General features: G+C 46.2%; 1 protein-coding gene across 17 annotated transcripts in view; it reads left to right on the top strand.

Annotated features, from left to right (window-relative positions):
• Nucleotides 1-1,376: 1,376 nt before the first annotated feature.
• LOC147627198 (putative pentatricopeptide repeat-containing protein At1g69350, mitochondrial) overlaps nt 1,377-19,528 on the top strand; it is a 38,028-nt gene continuing 19,876 nt past the window's right edge. The window contains exons 1-6 of one of the 17 annotated variants that reach the window (XM_086815844.1): nt 1,721-1,851; nt 2,087-2,272; nt 2,434-2,592; nt 2,705-2,792; nt 3,021-5,154; nt 5,264-5,540. In XM_086815844.1, coding sequence (XP_086671970.1) covers nt 2,729-2,792; nt 3,021-4,729 — 1,773 coding nt within the window. In that variant the 5' untranslated portion in view covers nt 1,721-1,851; nt 2,087-2,272; nt 2,434-2,592; nt 2,705-2,728 and the 3' untranslated portion in view covers nt 4,730-5,154; nt 5,264-5,540. Of the gene's footprint in view, nt 1,520-1,720; nt 1,852-1,895; nt 5,179-5,263; nt 5,541-19,528 lie in introns of those variants that run through there. The other 16 variants (XM_086815842.1, XM_086815832.1, XM_086815839.1 and 13 more) reach the window with 16 other exon arrangements.

The raw sequence follows: 19,528 nt of genomic DNA, 5'->3' as shown, positions 1-19,528 counted from the left end.
TGACCCCTCCGATTTTGAGCTAGGGACTTCTCCTTTTGCTTAGTTAACCAAATGTCTCTTCCCTTCATAATAATTTTGTACCTTTTACAATCTTATTGCTGTCCTTGAAGCTACCTCATTATGTTTGATTATATATTTTAACACTACTCAAATCTCCACTTTGAGTATACAATTAGTCTCTCCCCCCCTCTCCCTACACACACACACACACACACACACACACAAAGCGCACGTTGCGGGGGTTGCTTAGAAGTGCATGCCAATAACTTGGGGTTTTGCTTAGAAGAATGTATACCAATAACTTGGGTTTTTGGTCAATGTTCATAGAATGAAATCATCCATGAACTATAGATCTAATGCTTGCCCACACTTACCAAAGGTCATCTACAATATAGCAAATTATCCCATAAGTGATGTCTTTGACATCTTGTGCGCTCCACCACATTTGTATTCTACAAAAGCCATCCATAATGTATAAAATGAAAAGAGTTAAGAATTGCAAAGACCTCCCTCCAATTGAGCTTTTTTTCTCATGGATTGGAGAATTTAACATTTGTCTTTGCAAAATATTTTCAAAGCTTGCTCTCACAACGAGCCATTTTCTTTGATGTGCTAATAGTCAATGTATTTACTTTGCCTTACTATGCAATTATGCTACACAAGTGTCTCATGTAAACCTTATTAAGGTTACTGAAGGGTTATCTCTACTTAGCTTAATGTCAAAGGTATTTATCTTTTAATTTCTTTTGTAGTTATGGTGGTTTTTGAAGTATTAACCATGCTAGTCCAAGGTTAAGGTTTTTTGTATTAAATATATATATATATCTTAGCTTCAAAGCTATTTTCTCTCTTTTTACTATGATAGTGACAAAGATAAATGGTATGATACATGACTTACAAATGCCACACACTTGTGCTGTTCAAAAGGGGAATATCCCTAGAGCTTGGGCTTTTTTCTATGACAAACAAATGACTTGGAAACATGAGGCAAAGGCATGACAAGAAGGAAAGGACATGTTCTTGGACTTCAAAATTTGTTTGAGAGAAAGTGCATCAACTCTTACCCACATTACGATTTTTCGTTATTTTTTCATGACACAAACAAGTAACATTCGTATGGTCGAGAGACAACATGTTTTGTAAGATTTGTTTTGAGGGAAGGTAGGCCACTCGTGTGATATTTTTTTCATTTTGTGGAAAATCGACACATGGATCTTTCCTCCATGTCTTCTCTTAAGGCAATGAAATGATGACCCCCCCCCATATGCTTTCTATTTCCATGCACACCCATACCCTTTTTATTTAAGGTCTCACAATTCTCTATAAAGGCCATAAACGACTCATTTGAGGAGTAAAGGGAGGGAGAGAGAAGCTGTAGGGAATGGCTATTCTCGGGAGGAAAATGGGGAGCCAGTGCCAGTTGGGCGATCCATTTTCCCTTGGGAATGGCTGACCCATGGCCATTCCAGGCCGTCATAGGCAAGGGGGAGTGGGAGGTCTTTGGAGTGCTGATGATAGTGTGAGCATTCTAGTCGCTGAGTTGTTGAATGCATTGATTATTCTAGATGTTGATGTGGTAGCATCTTGTTGATTCTGCTGTATTCTAGAAATAAATGCTTGCTGAATGGACGGCTCAGATCTCTCCTATCACGACCCCCGACCATGACTGAGAGGGAGGGGGTGGCTCAAGGATATATTATATAAAGGGGCAAAAACAAATGATAAATGGGACTTAGAAAGGGGGTGGTTTAAGGATCATATATGGGGCTAAAACAAACGATATTTGGGGCATCATGGCCTTGCTCATACCCTCGCCAGATCTTTGAAGTAGATGCATCTGCGGGGAAGTGTGTAAGCCCCTTAAAAATAAATAAATAAATTCTAAGCACGTTAACTCATCAATTCTTTATAATTTATCGCCGTAATTAAATCTGTCTCAGGCTTAATGTGCTCAAGGGTTGATGTTTATGGTATAACCACGTGAAAAGCCAAACAAATGTGACATAATATTTTATGGGCTATGGTGGGGTAGCTCCTCCGGTTGATATCGATGACCTCTTCTTATCATGGGTAACGTTTATCGCAGGTCGATTTCGGATTACACAGAAGGATAATTATGCTGATTAGTGTAAAAAAAAAGCGATTTTACATCTTGTGGAAAGCTTAATTTTTTCCACCATTACACTGCAAGCCCAACCCCCCTGATGAAATGGGTGTTTTTCCTTTGCCATTCTGGATGGCTATTTTTTTTCTGTTTACCATGACAGTGAAGGTGAGGATCCCCTTCTGATGATGGTTTTTTTTTTGGGAATTTTTTTTGGTAGGTTAAAAGCCCCTTTTTATTGTGCTGGGTAAAAACCATATCAGTAAAGGTTCAGTCCCTCCCTTCTTGTAAGCAGGGAAGGTTACCTAATGTAATAAGATTTTGAACAGAATGTGTAGACTGGAGAGCCCACCTGAGACAATGGTGCAGGGAGGGTTGCCACTGTCAAGAGATGCCATTTACTCTCTTCTGCAGGTTTGCATCAAAGAGAAAGACCTGGCAGGTGGCAGACACGTACACTCTCTCATTGTTAGAGGTGACCTTGACAGGTTGGTAGTCCTGGGGGACCACCTTATCCGGCTATTTGCGGTCTGTGGTAGCTTGTTAGAGTCAAACCTTGTCTTTTGCATGGTCTCAAAGCCAAGTGTCTATACATGGCAGGCCATAATTTCAGCACATGCCACCATGGGTGAACATGAGAAGACTCTACAGTTGTACAACAACATGCAACAGGAGGGTGTTGAACCTGGTGAGTTCGTGTTTTCATCAATATTGAAAGCATGTGGTGGTATAGCATCCATAGAGCAAGGTAGATCCATACATGATCACATCATTGTAAATGGCTTAGAGTCTAATATAGTCCTCGGAAGCTCTCTGGTTGACATGTATGTGAAATGTGGGCACCTTGTGGAGGCACGGTTGGTATTCGACTCTATGCCAATTAAGAATATAGTGTCATGGGGTGCCATGATGGCAGGATATGTGCAGCATCAGTGTGGTTTCCCTGCTCTTGAGCTGTTTGAAGCCATGCAAGAGGAGGGCATACAGCCAGACAAAGTCACACTCCTATGCACCTTGCAGGCATGTGGCTGTATCGGAGCTGTTGTGATCGGTCGGGCGATGCATGAGGAGATCGTAAGGAATGGATTCGCACCTGATGCTGTCATCGGCAATGCCCTCGTAGATATGTATGCCAAGTGTGGGAGCCTAGAGGAGGCACTCAATGTGTTCAACAAACTCTTGGCTAAAACTGTGGTGTCATATGGTGCAATGATTGCTGGATACACCCAACATGGGCACAGCGTTGTTGCTATGGAACTTTTCAAGGACATGTTACGGGAAGGCATCGAGCCAAACAAGGTCTTATTTTTGTGTCTCGTGAAAGCATGTGGCAGCAGAGGAGCTATAGACGTTGGCAGACTGATCCATATCCAGATTATCGGAAGCGGACTTGAACCAGATGTAGTCATTGGGAGTGCCCTAATTGATATGTATGCCAAGTGCGGGAGCCTTAAGGAGGCTCACAATGTATTTTTGACATTGCCACGTCGGGATGTAGTTTCATGGGGAGTTATTATATCAGGGTATTCACAGCATGGCCATGGCGTCATTGCTCTCAAACTTTTCAAAGAAATGCAGGGAGAAGGTATAAAATCAGACGAAGTCACTTTGTTGGGCGTCTTGAAGGCATGTGGCAGAATGAATGCCATACAACAGGCCAGGTTGATACATGGGCAAATAGTAGAAAACGGATTGGAATTAAACACAGCTCTTGGGAATGCTCTTGTGGACATGTATCTTAGATGTGGGAGCATTGAAGAGGCTATGAAAGCTCTTGACAGATCACCGAATAGAAATGTGGTGACATGGAACACAGTGATTGCAGAATGTGCACATCATGGTCATGACCTTTCTGCCATTGAGATTTTCAAGAAGATGCAACAAGATAGAGTGAAACCGGATATATTCACGTTCTCAATTTTGTTGAAAACATGTGGCAGTGTTGGAGCCATTGAACAAGGCAAGCAGATACACGAGCTTATGCTGAGAAGTGAACATGAGTTGGATCTGGTCGTTGGAACCACTCTCGTTGACATGTATGCCAAATGTGGATATCTGAAGGATGCACATAAGATTCTCGATGGGATGCCACATCAAGATGTGGCGATTTGGAATGCATTGATTGCAGGATATACTCAGGATGGCAACTGCAGGCAGGCTGTGCAGTGTTTCAAGAACCTGCAAAAGCAAGGGTTAAAGCCAGATGCCCACACATATGCTAGCATTTTGGCTGCCTGCAGCCATGTTGGTGCACTAGAGGAAGCCCATCATTATTTCACATCCATGAGAGATAATGGAATAACACCAGGCATTGAACATTTAAATAGCATGACTGATCTACTTGGCCGTTTAGGATGCCTTAGTGAGGCGGAAAAGCTAGTTGGAACAATGCCTGGTGTGGCGAATATTGTCAGTTGGAGGTCCTTGCTCACCTCTTGTAGAACTTATGGCAACTCCAACTTAGGTAGACAATGCTTTGATCAAGCTGTTACATTGAGACCCAACAGTGCTGCTGGTTATGTGCTCATGTCTAACATCTATGCTGATGCTCAGATGTGGGATGATGTCGATGACATACAAGACATCTGCAGATTCAAGCAAGAAGCCCGGCAGGGCCTGGATTGAGGTGGACAACAAGGTACAAGAGTTTACTGTGGGCGACAAATCCGATATTGAAAGTGAAAGAATTTGTTTGCAGCTACAGAACATGAGGAGATGACTGAAGGAGAAAGGATATCTACCACAATCTGCTGAAGCTAAACAAAGCTTGAACAGATGCATTATGTGAATAGAAAGGCTTTCACATTCAGAAGTTGATATACAAGGCATAGATAGCTGGGCAATAGTAAGAGGCTCCCTTCTGCATGCTTGTCTCAGCAGACTTGACGTGTCGGCCTCCTGTAAAAATGAAGCTTTCAAGTTGCTTGCTTACAGGCAGAATGAATGGATGTGATCTGAGAATGAAAAGCCCAAGCAAGGCTGAGCTGTTTTATGATGTTTCAATGACATGGCTTCGAGCATATGCTGCTTGCAGATGGAAAAGACTCCAGGTATAATCAACAAGATTTGAGTAAGTAAGATTGTTCTCTGCTATGCTACTTTAGACATTACCATAGACTCTTTACTGTTCTAAATAATGATTGTTCTGATCATTTCCAGAAATATCATCTCAGCTTTGGAGCTGCTGGGCATGTGAGGGTGCCCAAAATCTTTAGGTAAATGTGTTAATTGCCTGTGTTTTCTTGGTGTCCACATATATGCACCCTCATGTGGCGATAGGTTTTGAAGAAAGGATTGGACTGAATATTTATGTTTTTAGGCTTTATGGATTTAGGTTGTCTAACGAAAGGGCATGACTCTTTGGATAACTCTAAAATTGTTATCTTTCGCTCTTGATTTAAGAGAGTGGACACACAACCACAACTCTGTTTTTTCCCGTGGAATCACACGACATCCCTGGTTTGCAAGCCCCCCCCCGCCCCTTTCCCCCTGTCACAAGTCGTTTTTTGTTTTGCAGCTTTTCTCGTTTTGCTACTTACAAACAACCGTCTCCCAACCACAATCGAACCGACGATTAGTCCGTCTCGCAAAGGCACAAGGAATCAACACCGTTTACTTAACTCAATACAAAGAGTATTCACACAGTGGCTGCAAACACATAAGCATAAGACTCATACACATAGGATGTAGCATACAGTAAAAACCCCTATGCCACCAAGTTATTACAATGCGTCAAGTATTCAAAAGCTTACTCTGAATGTCTTTGTCTTCAAAGGTTTGTGTTTGTCAAGCCAGTCCATGGGGGACCGGCAACCCATTTGCTTTCGGGACTCCAAGACGGCGTCTTCTTCTCCACAAGAGAGTGTACCACTATGGCTCCACCGTCCGGACCGCAAGCGGCGGGCCAGTGATGTTACCTTGGTCTCTCTGTTTTCTGCCGACTGTGTGAGGCCCAGCCCTCACGTCTTCTCTTGCCGACTTGAGTCCACGTTCCACCAACAATCCACCTTCAAGCCACGACACCGAAATGGGGACCAAAACGGCCAAGTACACAGCTCATTGTGGTTGGCTTCCTTCTTCACCAAGGTGCACCCCCTTGAGGAGCACCTAGTCCCCTTAGGTGGATTCAGGATTCGGGCAGGCACAACCCCAGAGCACCCGCGCCCCTAGATAGAAATTCCAGGGCAAATCCTGCTCTCGGCGCAAGAGGGGTTTTGCGCCCAAATCTGTTGTAACTTGTGCTCACGCGTGTACTCCATTGCATCCCCGCTGGCTGTAACTCCGTGAGCACCCGACTGTGTGCGCGCTTCCGTTGGCTGTTGCAGGTTCTCTTGCCCGTTTCACCTCCAACTGTGTTGTGTGCTACAATGAGGCATGAGGCGCCCCATGTAGGTTGGTGCCTCACCAACCATGCCCCTTGGTCCCATGTCTCTTCAAGTTCCACACTTGACGGCCAAGACCTCCAGCCGCCTAGTCCTTGAGACTAAGGTCTTTTACATTTTTATTACATAGGCTCACACCTTTGAGTTGAAGGTCTCCCTAGACCTCCAAGCCAACACAACAGCATCAATCCGTCGAGCTGTCACGAGACGAGCCATCCATCGCGCGTCTAGGTGTAGGTGGGACTCGGGATGTCGTCGTCACGACCTTGCTAGATGAGCGTCCTCATCACACTCCCCCCCCTCGATTCCAGACCTCCTTTCCTTCTTTGGTTGAACTGAGGGGTGAAGGGAGTTGTAGGCATTTACAATCTCTTCATACCTCCACAATGTGATTGCTTTCTGCCATGTATTTTCAGGTGAGTCCCTTCCTTTCCATTCACACAAATAGACCCGATTCGGGACTCGTTGGTTCCACCAATCCTTATGTTTCAAAATTTCCTAACTCAAACTCACTCCCCTTATCTACCACTAGGGCTAGCTCCCTATCAACCACTACCCTTTGTGGATCCTCATCTTTTGGTGCGGAGCGAAGCATTGCGATATGGAAGACTGGATGAACCTGAATATTTGGAGGAAGGTCCATCTATAGGCGAGATCACTCAGCTTCTCAACTATCTTAAATGGGCCGTCATACCTCCGTGCTAAGTAGTCCGTTATCTTGAAGGGAAGGTTAAATTTTCCTGGATCCATTTTCAAGTAAACCATTTCCCCTTTCGAGTAGATATCATGTCGTTGTTTCCAATTGGCATACTTCTTATACGTACTTTGGGCCTTCTCAATATTCTTCCTTGCCGCTTCAAGTCTCTCCTTCCATGCTTCCAAGAAAGCACCTCCCGCTGGCACCACTACGGTCACCGAGTGTGAGGCAAGTTTCCCTGGATAGAAAGGTTGATACCCACAACTCAACTCAAAAGGCGAGAAGCCCATGGAGCTATGCCGTTGAGCATTGTACGAATACGCGGCAATATCCAAGTACTTAGACCAATCCTTTTGGTCCAACTGCCTTAGATAGTCTTCCAAGATTTGATTTACACGCTCGGTCTGTCCATCCGTTTCCGGATGATAAGATCAACTGAACCAAAGTTAGTACCTGCGAGAGCAAACGAAGTCGACCAAAAATTGCGTGTAAAACGTGGATCCCTGTCACTTATGATTTCCCTAGGCAAACCATGGCACTTAAAGACATGTTTGAAAAAGTATCTCGCGGTATCCTTCGCCTCCCATGGGGACGTGATGGCATTGAAATGCGCATACTTGGTTAATCTATCTACCACAACAAAAATTCCAGAATTGCCTCCGGATGGAGGTAAGCACGTAATGGAGTCCATGGCATAGACTCCCATGGTCTGTCAGAGCTGCCAACGGGTCGGTTGTGGGCTCGAAGCCATGCAAGCCATTGAGCGAAGTACGCATGTGCGCTCCACAATGCGATGGGACTCCGACTGAGCACTCTATCCGCCATGTTTGAAAAAGTATCTCGCGGTATCCTCCGCCTCACATGGGGACGTGATGGCATTGAAATGCACATACTTGGTTAATCTATCTATCACAACAAAAATTCCAGAATTGCCTCCGGATGGAGGTAAGCACGTAATGAAGTCCATGGAGATAGACTCCCATGGTCTGTGAGAGCTGCCAACGGGTCGTTTGTGGGCTCGAAGCCATGCAGCCATTGAGCGAAGTATGCATGTGCGCTCCACAACGCGATGGGACTCCGACTGAGCACTCTATCCGCCATGGCGGTCAAGTCAAAATCCATGTGGATGTAGCCGTGGACAAGGAGCTGGATGTCGGAAACCCGCCCTTGCCTGCCTAACAAGGCAGCCTGCAGGAGATCTTGAATCTGACCCTCGCCCCGCGGGGGGGGGGGGTGATGGGGACGATCATCTAGCAAGGTCGTGACCACGACATCCCGAGTCCCACGTACACCTAGATGCGCGATGGACGGCTCGACGGTTGATGCCGTCGTGTTGGCTTGGAGATCTAGGGAGACCTTCAACTCAAAGGTGTGAGCCCATGTAATAAAAACGTAAAAGACCTTAGTCTCAAGGACTAGGCGGCTGGAGGGCTTGGCCGTCAAGTGTGGACCTTGAAGAGACATGGGCTGCATGATACCAAGGGGCATGGTTGGTGAGGCGCCAACCTTCATGGTGCGCCTCATGCCTCATTGTAGCACACAATACGGTTGGAGGTGAAACGGGCAAGAGAACCTACAGCAGCCAATGGAAGCGCGCGCACAGTCGGGGGTGCGTACGCCTCATAGCCGGGTGCTCACGGAGTTACACCCGACGCGGGTGCAAGGGAGTGCGCACTCGCGTGAGCATAGCAGATTCGAGCGCAAAACCCCTATTGTGCCGAGAGCGGGGTTTATGTTGGGATTTCTATCCAGGGGCACGGGTGCTCTGGGGGTGTGCCTACTCCAATCCTGAATCCGCCTCTTTAAGGGGACTAGGTGCTCCTGAAGGGGGCGTGCCTTGGTGAAGAAGGGAGCCGACCACAGTGAGCCGGGCTCACATGTGCGCTTGGCCGTTTTGGTCCCCATTTTGGTGTGAGTCACATCGTGGCTTGAAGGTGGATCGTTGGTGGAACGTGGACTCAAGTCGGCAAGAGAAGACGTGAGCGCTGGGCCTCACACACAGTCTGCAGAAAACAGAGAGACCAAGGTAACGTCACCGGCCCGCCGCTTGCGGTCCGGACGGTGGAGCCATAGTCGTGCACTCTCTCGTGGAGAAGAAGATGCCGTCTTGGAGTCCCGAAAGCAAATGGGTTGCCGGTTCCCCGTGGACCGGCTTGACACACACAAACCTTTGAAGATTCAGACATTCAGAGTAAGCTTTTGAATACTTGATGCATTGTAATAACTTGGTGGCATAGGGATTTTTACTGTATGCTACATCCTATGTGTATGAGTCTTATGCTTATGTGTTTGCAGCCACTGTGTGAATACTCTTTGTATTGAGTTATCTTGTGTATGCTAAGTGAAAGGAACACAACCCCGCAACACACATCTAGTAGACACGTGTTGAGTGTGTGATGCTTTATCTCTTATGCTAAAAGGAGTGGTGTGAGTGAATAAAGACATCGCGTGCGTGTGCATACGTGTGTGCCACAATATCATAAATGTCAGACTCTCATATTTGGATTGCTTAAGTAAACGGTGTTGATTCCTTGTGCCTTTGCGAGACGGACTAATCGTCGGTTCGATTGTGGTTGGGAGACGGTTGTTTGTGTGTAGGGAAACGAGAAAAGCTCAAAACGAAAAATGACTTGTGATAGTGGTATCATGTGCTAGCCCATAAAAGGTCCGCATGTCATGAACTGTAAGTGGGGTTGGCCATTACACTATGGCCTTTACCTTGTTCTCATCGGGCATAAGCTTTCAGTCGCTTACTTTGAAACCCAAGAAGTACACTGTCACAAACGGGCACGTGTATACAGAACCAATTCACTACCAAAACAGCATACATACATCAACCATTCCTGGCATATACATGATTACCGTCATTGTGAAACATTACATGAGCATATACATCCTGCAAACATAAACCAACTTGCACATGACACAGCACTAGGGGCTGAAGTTGGCCCCCGCCCCCCCCCCCCCTCCCCCCCCCCTCCCCCGAGGTATCTTTATTACCAACAGAAGGATTTATATGTACAAGATGCGGGTGCCCGGAGATGTACACACTCATCCAGCCGACACCAGATTTATCCAACCGTGAAAACATAGGTAAACACATTACCCGTGTAATATGCGGAAGCTTGGAGAAGGATCGGTACTTCAAAACTCAGAAATGAGCACTCTTTTCGCGACGGAATTAACGTACAAACTGAAAGGAGATGTGCAGAAAAATAGAGAGAGAAGGGGAAGATGGAGAGGACACAGTATTGGGTCCCAATTACCCTCTGTAGGGCCCCCACCACGGATGGTGTATTTGCTTTATTAGAATGATGTAAATCTGAAAACAAATACAGAAAATTGACCTTTTCTTGGCTGGAAAATCTTGCCCTTGACCTTCAAAAGTCCACCGCTTTGCTTGGCAATCTCCTTGGCTTGACTGGCCCTTGATTGGCTTGAGCACTTGGTGAAAACTGAGATGAATTATGGGATTGTGGCTTCCTCTATTTATACTTCCCATCATGAGCAGTCGGCCAGCTGATAAACAGGCAGCCAGCATCATATTCCCACGACTGAGTAAATTCAGCAATAAATGCTGAATTAAATCCCCAAAAATGCTGGAAAAATCCCATAATGTCTGTGCATCTCTTCCTGGCTGGCTGGACATCAGGCGCCTGCTTCTGAAGGGCTGGACACATCTTTTGTCCACAATCCCAGGGCTGGGCAGCCTGTATGGGCTGCCCCATACATGCCCTACAGCCATATAAAGGCTGTAATCTCCTGGAGATTGCCTGATCTGTGCCCTAGGGCTGTCCTACAGCCCCTCCATGGCTGGTGGGTTCAGCCTGGGCCTTCCTGGCCCTCATGGGGGTGGTTCTACACCATTCCCGTGCCCACACTCAGATCCGGGGTAGCCCTATGGGCTGGCCCCTTGTCCTAAACCTAATCTACTCAGTGATCTGGCATCCGGTACCAAACCAGATACACAGAACCACTGACATCATTCTAGAGGGAGACTCACAGCGCGGACTGGCACTGTTTCATGTGCAGGACAGTGCACACCTGGCCTTGGACTCATGTGCAGGACAATGCACACTTGACCTCGGACGACTGAGATGGATCCCTGGCTGACTCGTCCCGGACTGGGCTCACATGGGACCAGTTCACCATCCCAGGTCCTGCACCTTCTGTACAGAAATGTCTACGTGGCATCCAAGTGCGGGATGCATGTGACAACCTGCAACTCCTCGGTCACCAACCAAGGTTGAGTGGTCACCAACCACTCCTGTTGTAACACCCTCGGTCACCAACCAAGGTTGAGCGAACACCAACTGCTCCTGTAGAAATACCCTCGGTTACCAACCAGGGTAGAGTGATCACCAACCACTCCTATACTTTGATAGAGCGGTCACCAACCCTCTAACAAAGTGCTGTCCCAAACCTGCAAAACAGTAACCAGCCATGGTTTTGGCTCACTGGCCACCCACAGGTTCCACCAGATCACATCCCCAGGCGTGATACTTGTCCAGGGACATGTTTGCTCAAGTTTCGTCGTTAGAAACCTCCTGCAAACCTGTAAAAACAGCCAATAACGGCCCTTACAGCAGTCAGCCAGCTCCTTTGAGGCTCTGCTCACTCCGTCCAAGCCCTGTTCTCAGCAGAGTAGCACAAAAACAGTCCCAACAGCCATGCGCCAGCTTCTGGAAACAAATCTAACAGCCTGCAGCCCTGTAGATGCAGTCGGCCAGCCCTGGAGAGAGAGAGAGAGAGAGAGAGAGAGAGAGAGAGAAATAGCAGCCAGCCCTGGGACTCTTGCTCTTGGCATGTACTCCACCTGTAGCTCATGCAAATGAGTAAACTTGCTGTTTTTCCTGTCCAAACAGCTCCTAACAGTCCACGTTTTTCAGATGAGTGCTCTACAAGTCAGGGCTTGCCCACTTTGGCCCTCCCACACCTAGAATAGCAACTCGTGGAGCTATTTGGGAGTGCCCGGGTGCCCGGGTGCCCATCTCTCATAATTGGCCTTGGTTCATTAAAAATAGTCCAGCCTGATGTAAACTCACTTATAAAATTATAAGTGTGTCCGCCCACACTTTAAGTGAATGTGAACCCTGCACCCAATAAACCTTAGTAACATGAAATAATGAATAAATTGGGTTAAGTGTGCACACTTACCACTTGCAAAACACATAAGGAAACCATATGAGTCCCAAACAGGTGTGCACACACGTATCCACGGGTTGTTCAGGTGTCCCCGGTGCCCGTGGACATTTGCAGGCAAAATACCAAGCAATGTGGTCACAGGCGTCGTCCACACAGGACCAAAAAGTACTCACCAAGGTAACCCACCCTTCCATGAGTCTAGAGTCACTCCAGAGTTTCCACCCTTCCATGAGTTCATAAGTCATTCCAGGAACTCACACCAGGATACCAATCCTTCCATGGAGCCCTTCCACATGTATTCAATCATGACATCATTCCATACGTCTGCCAGAGAAGTGGTGACATCCCCCCCCCGGCTTCCAATCGCAACTGAAAAGCTTCCAAATAGGCTGCAAGAAGATCTGGATAATCTTTAAAATATGCCTTGTCCATCCACTTCGCATCAAGTGTTGGATAGTTCCTGAACTTCACAAGGTACTTACGAACAAGCCTGCCTCTAGTAGCTTTCCGTTCCGTGTGAAAAACAATTTGCTCAGGTTGCAATACCTCTTCTAGCTCATCAACCTCGGGTTGATCTTCCATAACCGGCTCCATCGGCTCAGGACCAATATATCTCTTCAAGAGACTGACATGGAAAGCATTATGAATCTGCCAACAATCTGGCAAGACCAGCCTGTAAGCTACCTCATCGATCTTTTGCAAGATCTGAAATGGTCCATAATACCTGCAAGATAGCTTCGGATAGTTACCATCTTTCCGAGTCTGCTTGCGAAGGTGAGCCTTTTGGAATTTTAATAAAACCCAATCTCCATCTTTCAAATCCAATTGCTTTCTATGCTTATCTGCAGCTTTCTTATGCTTATCCTGGAATCTCTGTATGGCTGTCCGGACTTGTGCAAAGGCCGTATCCAAATCCCTTACATACTCATCTGCTGCAAATATCTCATCCTTCGTGCAAAGGATAGGTGGCAAAATAATCTTGCCATAAACAATCTCAAAGGGCGCACCATAACCACGCAAAAAGTCTATGCGCTCTCGGGTTAGATGATCTACATTTACATTCTCATGTTCAGATTGTTCTCGTACAAAAACCAAGTAAGAACAAGCTGACCTCTTCATTATTTTGGAAACTTGAACATGACTTACAATAGGTATGGTACTACCTGGAGTACCAGCTTCTATAACAAGCTCTTTACCTCTATGAACAAAGCTGATTTTCTTGGACTTATAGTCCTTCTTGGGCTCCATACGAGCATGCCAAGGCATCCCTAACAAAACATCACATCCTGTGAGAGGAGCAACTAAGAAACTCTCATGATCAAGATATCCCTGTATATGAATTCGGAGTTTGCCAATGATCGGCGTTACATCAACTCCTTTATCCTTAAAAGCGGCATCTGCATTCATTTGAGTCCCAAAATCTGATACATCCAAGCCTATGGCAGCAGCCATCTGTACCGAAATGAAATTATCTGTGGATGCATCATCAAACAAAAAGAGTGCGGGCTGATTCCTCAACTGTCCCCATGCTTTACATATTGTTCTATGATCTCGGGATTGCCCTGTGTTTCCCTGCACATTGGGCACAACATTCACATGAGGCTTTTCTGCATTAGAGTATGCATTCTTGGGATTCTGCGGGCATTTGGTAAATATGTGATCCTTACTGCCACAACCAAAACATTTCCCATCGCGTACATAATCAAGCCTCTGCTGTTTTGACAGCCCAAAATAATTGCGTTTACCCCCCGGCTTCTTAGACGAGTTTCCCTTTGTATCTGAGGCATCTTTCTGCTCACTTTTATAGGGCTTTCCACCCTTTTTCTGGTCATAACCAGCTTGTCTCTTGCCCTTAAATGAATCTGAATTTGACTTGTTTTTAACCCACCTCATATGCAAATTTTCAGCTATGAGTGCCGAGTTTATCAACTGCTGAAGAGTCTGATTTGGGTACACTTGTAAGCTCTCTTGAATGATGGGGTGCAAACCTGATTCAAACTTCCGTTTCTTCTTGTCACCATTTGGCCACCCAATTGGTCCACCTGTGCTTTCTTATCATGTATGTACATTGGACTGGTGTCCATGGCAGTTGTATATGCAGGGGATTGATGCCACTTGTGTTACTGTGGACTTGGGTTTCCGTTGGGACTTGTGCCTCCGTGTACACGCCCGGGAATGCTTGGTGGATTGGTGTTCCATTGGGTCTGGTACCTCGTGTACTTGCCTGGAGTACGTCTATTTTGGTATAGTCTCATGAACGGGGATTGTCCATACCAAGCTGCATTGCATAGCATCTTTATGTGCTTGCTTGCAATTGAAATTGCATGCTGTTTTCATGCTTGCTTGACCAATGTGTAGTTCCGGGTAAGGGGACGGCCGCCCGCGAACCGTGTGTGTGAAACTGTCTGCTGACATGGTTATGTGGCATGTGACAGGTGGTAAGTATTGGTCATAAACCTAGCCTTAGGAGTTAGCACTAATTTTTAAGTGAGTGTGTGCACACTTCATTAAGTTTTGGGCGACCAAAACTCATTTATAAATTATGACCAGCCCGGTGTTCACACACATTGATGTTCCGAGGTGGACATAACTCAATGTCCACTGCCCAGACCTTATCCCCTTTGTACAAAGGGAGTAACCAGCCATGTGTCCACTCTAGCATGCTCCACAAAGCACCTGCTTGCCACCTACACTGGACAACTCACCACATCTCTCCTCCTCCTCTCTCTAGAGATTGGCGCCTCCTTCACGAGGGCTGTTGGGCTGCATTTTCTGCACATTCTCCTTCCCAACTCCATTTCCAAGCTTGCTAAGGTGATTTTCAAGCTTCCAAGAGTGATTCTGGATGCTAATCACTCTCCTACACACTCCCAATGACTGAAATTCAGCAAAACAACTCTCTTTATTGCTGTAATTTCTGGTCTTTTTGCTGAAAATCCTAATTTCAGCCCTCTTTTCTCAAGCTGAACCATAGGGGAAGCTCTCCCAAGGTTCCCTTCATCCTCTTGAAGACTTTTGTCATGAAGAAAGGGGACAAATCGAAGATCTCAACACTCCAAGGACTTCCATCGCGAAGACTTCCGCTGTCATCGACTCTACTTGCTATTGGTAAGCTTTTACGCTTAAATATGGAAGCAAGTAGCAGGAGGGAGGAACCGGATTACAAGATCACATACCCTGTGTAGTGTTCTCTTGTCCTACGTGCTCTCTTGCAGATTGTTGCTGCCATGTGTTGGTGGAACAATAGAGAGCAGATGGTAGGGAACATGGGCACTTGAGAGGGTAGTGTGGATTGCAAGTCTATAATGACAACCACTTGTTTGTAATACTGTATTTATATGCATTGGTATGGGAATCTGGTCAGAAATGTCCATGACACTATGTACGTGATTCTCCCAAGATCAATATACTTTATTTGAGGGAGGGGTCGGCCGTTCCGGCTCATTGTGTGTCTCTTGTCAATTCAGTAATTTACTTCTTGTATTTGAGCAAGTGTCCATCAAATCTTAGTGTATTTAAGTGTATTGATTAGCATTGTGTTCAACCAAGTTACATTGGTATCAGAGCATACGGTTCTCTTTCACTTCTATCGTGAGAGACGATCACTGTGAACACTAGCTATCTCTACACTTAGAACATTATGGATAGCCATACAATGAATGTTGGAGATGCTAACACAAGAGGCAGGGACAATGAAATGCATGCTTCCAATGCTTTACAGGATGAGCAAACTCATATGGTGCACAATAGGGAACATGAATATGTGGGATAGCCGTCCCGTGGCAAAGAGAAGATGCAGGAAGAAGAGTCCATAGTCTTGAGGGTTGAACTTACTCGTATGCTTCTCCATGCACAACAAGAAGAATTGAACCTCTACCGCCGCGAGGATCCATTGGTACATAACCGTTTGAAGGCCAAGAAAGCTGAATCTTAGATGGATCATGCAATGGCAATGATTGCTCAAGAGTTGCACATGCAACTGAGGGATGCAGCCCGTGTATACTTGGCTCGTACCGAGGATGCCTATGCAGAAAAGGCTACCATCCCACATGTCTTGGATGTGTGGGAGAAACATGAATTAGGGTTTAGAGATCGTGTGGGAGACATACACAGAGAAACTAGGGAGAGAGAGAGAGAGTTGTGGGGATAAGTCAACTCATGAGGCATGAGTGTGTGACTTCCCTATCACACATGTATATTGCACTAGTACACATAGTGCACTTAGTACATTAAATGTACTAAGTGTACTATGTACTATAACTTATGGGCTTGTACACACTATAAGGGTGGGCATAACGCCTTTATCCCAACAACCTCCCACTTAAAGGCAAAGTACCCTTAAGTAAAGGAAAAGAAAAATCAGCATGTACATGATAATATACAAGGCCATATCAAGGCTGAAAATGGCCTCATCCAATGCCCATCAAGTGTTTGCAATGAGCAAACCGCTCCGGAGGCAAACTCTTTGTCAACAGATCAGTCGGGTTGTCATCCGTATGAATCTTAACAAGCTGAATTTGCTTGTTCTCTATCACCTCTCTGATGAAGTGATACTTCACATCCACATGCTTCGTCTTTGCATGAAAGACAGGGTTCTTTGCCAACTGGATGGCACTCTGACTGTCACAATGCAACAATGGAATATCCCCTGTATAACCCAAATCAACCACTAACCGAGATATCCATAATGCCTCCTTGCAAGCCTCTGTGGCTGCAATATACTCGGCCTCTGTAGTAGTGAAACCGATCCCGTCAAGTGGGAAAGACTCCGTTGGACACCCACACGCTTTAATAGCACAACTTTAAAACCACAAATTTGAAATGGACAACTTTAAAACAACTTGAATTTAAATGAACAGAAATGGAAAGATGGACACCAGTACTGGGGCCGGAACGGGCCGACCCCCCCCTCAATATATGATATATTTATTGGGAGTATTTAATGAATACAATGCTCCATGGGTTCTGAGAACCAGATAATGTCCATGTACATATGAAAACAGTACCAAACAAATAGGCTCGGATTTCGATGAAGAATACTCGGAGCAGTACGGCCACTAATGTGGTCCAATCACTACGGTCCTGTGCTTTCACTGGACTCCGCGGAGAGCGCCTCACTGGTGTTCCGAGACCACGCACAATCAGGCGCTCTCGTACTAACGCCTGGCTCTCCCGATCTCAGCACCTTTGGACCGAGGTTCGCCAAAATAGCTTGGACAACCCGGCACCGAACGGGTGTGGCCGTAGAGGGATGAATCCCTTATCAGATTTAAACATTTAATACTTTACTCAAATCTGAAAATCACTTACTTGTATATGGTTGATAGAAAACCAAAACTTGTGGTGTTTGTGTAGACTATGAAGCCACCCTTGTCGAAGAAAGAGTTGCCTCAAGTAGTAGCATCAAGACAAGCATCACCACGAAGGGTACAGCCGCCTGCTGTGAGAGAAAAAGTATCCACTTGCAGGAAGGATAGAGACCTGGCTGCTGTGTGGAGGAGCAACCTGCTATGAAGAAAGATGCCGCCTGGCTACAACAAGTGCAGCCACCTTATAGAAGGTACAGCCTCCTGTATGGAGAAGGGATCGCCTGCTTGGGAAGAGGAGTAGGCGCCTGTAGGAGAAGAGGAGTAACCCACTGAAGTTGGTCACACAGTTGCCTGCGGAAAGAAGGCAGCGTAGCCTTGTAATGAGGGGCAGTCGTTTGCTGGAAATGGGTACACATCCACCTGTAAGGGGCAGCGCAGCCTGGCTGGAGATGAAACACACAGCCTGTAGAGTAGGCAGCCGCCCGTCAGTCTTATGGTGCAATCTCCTGTATGGAGGATGAAGCGCAGCCTCAAGAGAAAGGCCGCCTGTTGCTGCTGATGGACACGGCCTGCTGGCTGTATGCAGAAACGCAGCCTTGCTGGTGGTGGTATGCGCAGCTTGTGAGAAGCCAAAGCGCTGGTCGCCGGTTGTTTACATAAGAGGGAAACGATGGGTGATGAAAAATCAACGCCAAGAAGATGCGATGGATTTAACGCTTGAAGGGGGCCCTTTTTTTAATAAAATTGAAAGTGGAGTTAACCTTGGTCATACCCACGTTTGCATGTGGGGGATTAGTGGGGGTAGGTGACCATGCCCACCCCCACACTCACTTAAAAGTGAGGCTCCCCACCTTGGCCCCAAAGTGGGTGCCCAAAGGGGGTGCCCACTTTTAAATAAGTGTGAACCCCTAACCTTATAAATCAAAGGGTTAGAATTTAAAACATTAAAACAACAAGTGTGACATACTTACCACCTGTTCACATGCACTGAAACTTGTCAGAATACAGGGCAGACTTCACGACTCACTGGCAGGCGTCCCCGCTCAGTAAGTAACACGTCAGGCAGGCAAACACACAAATACATGTCATGCGAAAACAGTTTCAAACATGCAAAATATGTGTGCATGTGCAAATAGTAACATGGACATATCTCCCGTTCATGGAACATGTACAAAATATTTGTCGGCACAAAACTGGCACGACATTTATTACATAAAAACTTGGTCTTCCTATGGAGTGACAGTCCCATAGGTAAGACACAGTTCCAGGCACGAGTTTCCCTAGGTGTGACAGTCCCATAGGCAAAACACGGCACGAATACTGGCTCTCCCATGGCGTGACAGTCCCATGGATCGAACACAGTCCAGGTCATACACGGGTGGCACTGATCTGGCTCCCGTCCATACGACACCATCCTGCTAACACACGGGTGGCACCAGTCTGGCTCCCGTCCATGTCAGCAAAATACTGGCCTCTTCACATGAGACACCGGCCTGGCCTCAAGTGAACGAGACGCAAAAGCTAGGAATGGACCAAATGGTTGGCCAATTGGTGACATCTCCCCGGGCTTCTAAAGAGTTGACCTCAACTTAAAAGCCTCAAGATATGCCTGCAACAATTGCGGATAATCTGCAAAATAATCTTCATTTACCCATTTGGCATCAATAGGCAAATAATTCTTAAACTTCACAAGGTATCTCCTGGAAAGCTTTCGTGCAGGTAGCTTTCTCTCCTTGTGAAAAACAATCTGTTCTGGCTGGAGGATCTCCTCAAGCTCTTCAATTTCTGGCGGATCTTCTGTGACAGGCTCATCAGGATCTGGCCCCACATATTTCCGAAATAGACTCACATGAAAAGCATTGTGAATCTTCCAATGACTAGGTAAAGCAAG

The sequence above is a fragment of the Cibotium barometz genome, chromosome 21 (genome assembly GCF_041138505.1).
Source record: "Cibotium barometz isolate CiBa-2024 chromosome 21, ASM4113850v1, whole genome shotgun sequence".
NCBI classification, from domain to species: domain Eukaryota; kingdom Viridiplantae; phylum Streptophyta; class Polypodiopsida; order Cyatheales; family Cibotiaceae; genus Cibotium; species Cibotium barometz.
The sequence above is the reverse complement of the archived record's forward strand: the minus strand, read 5'-3'. Positions and strand labels throughout refer to the sequence as shown.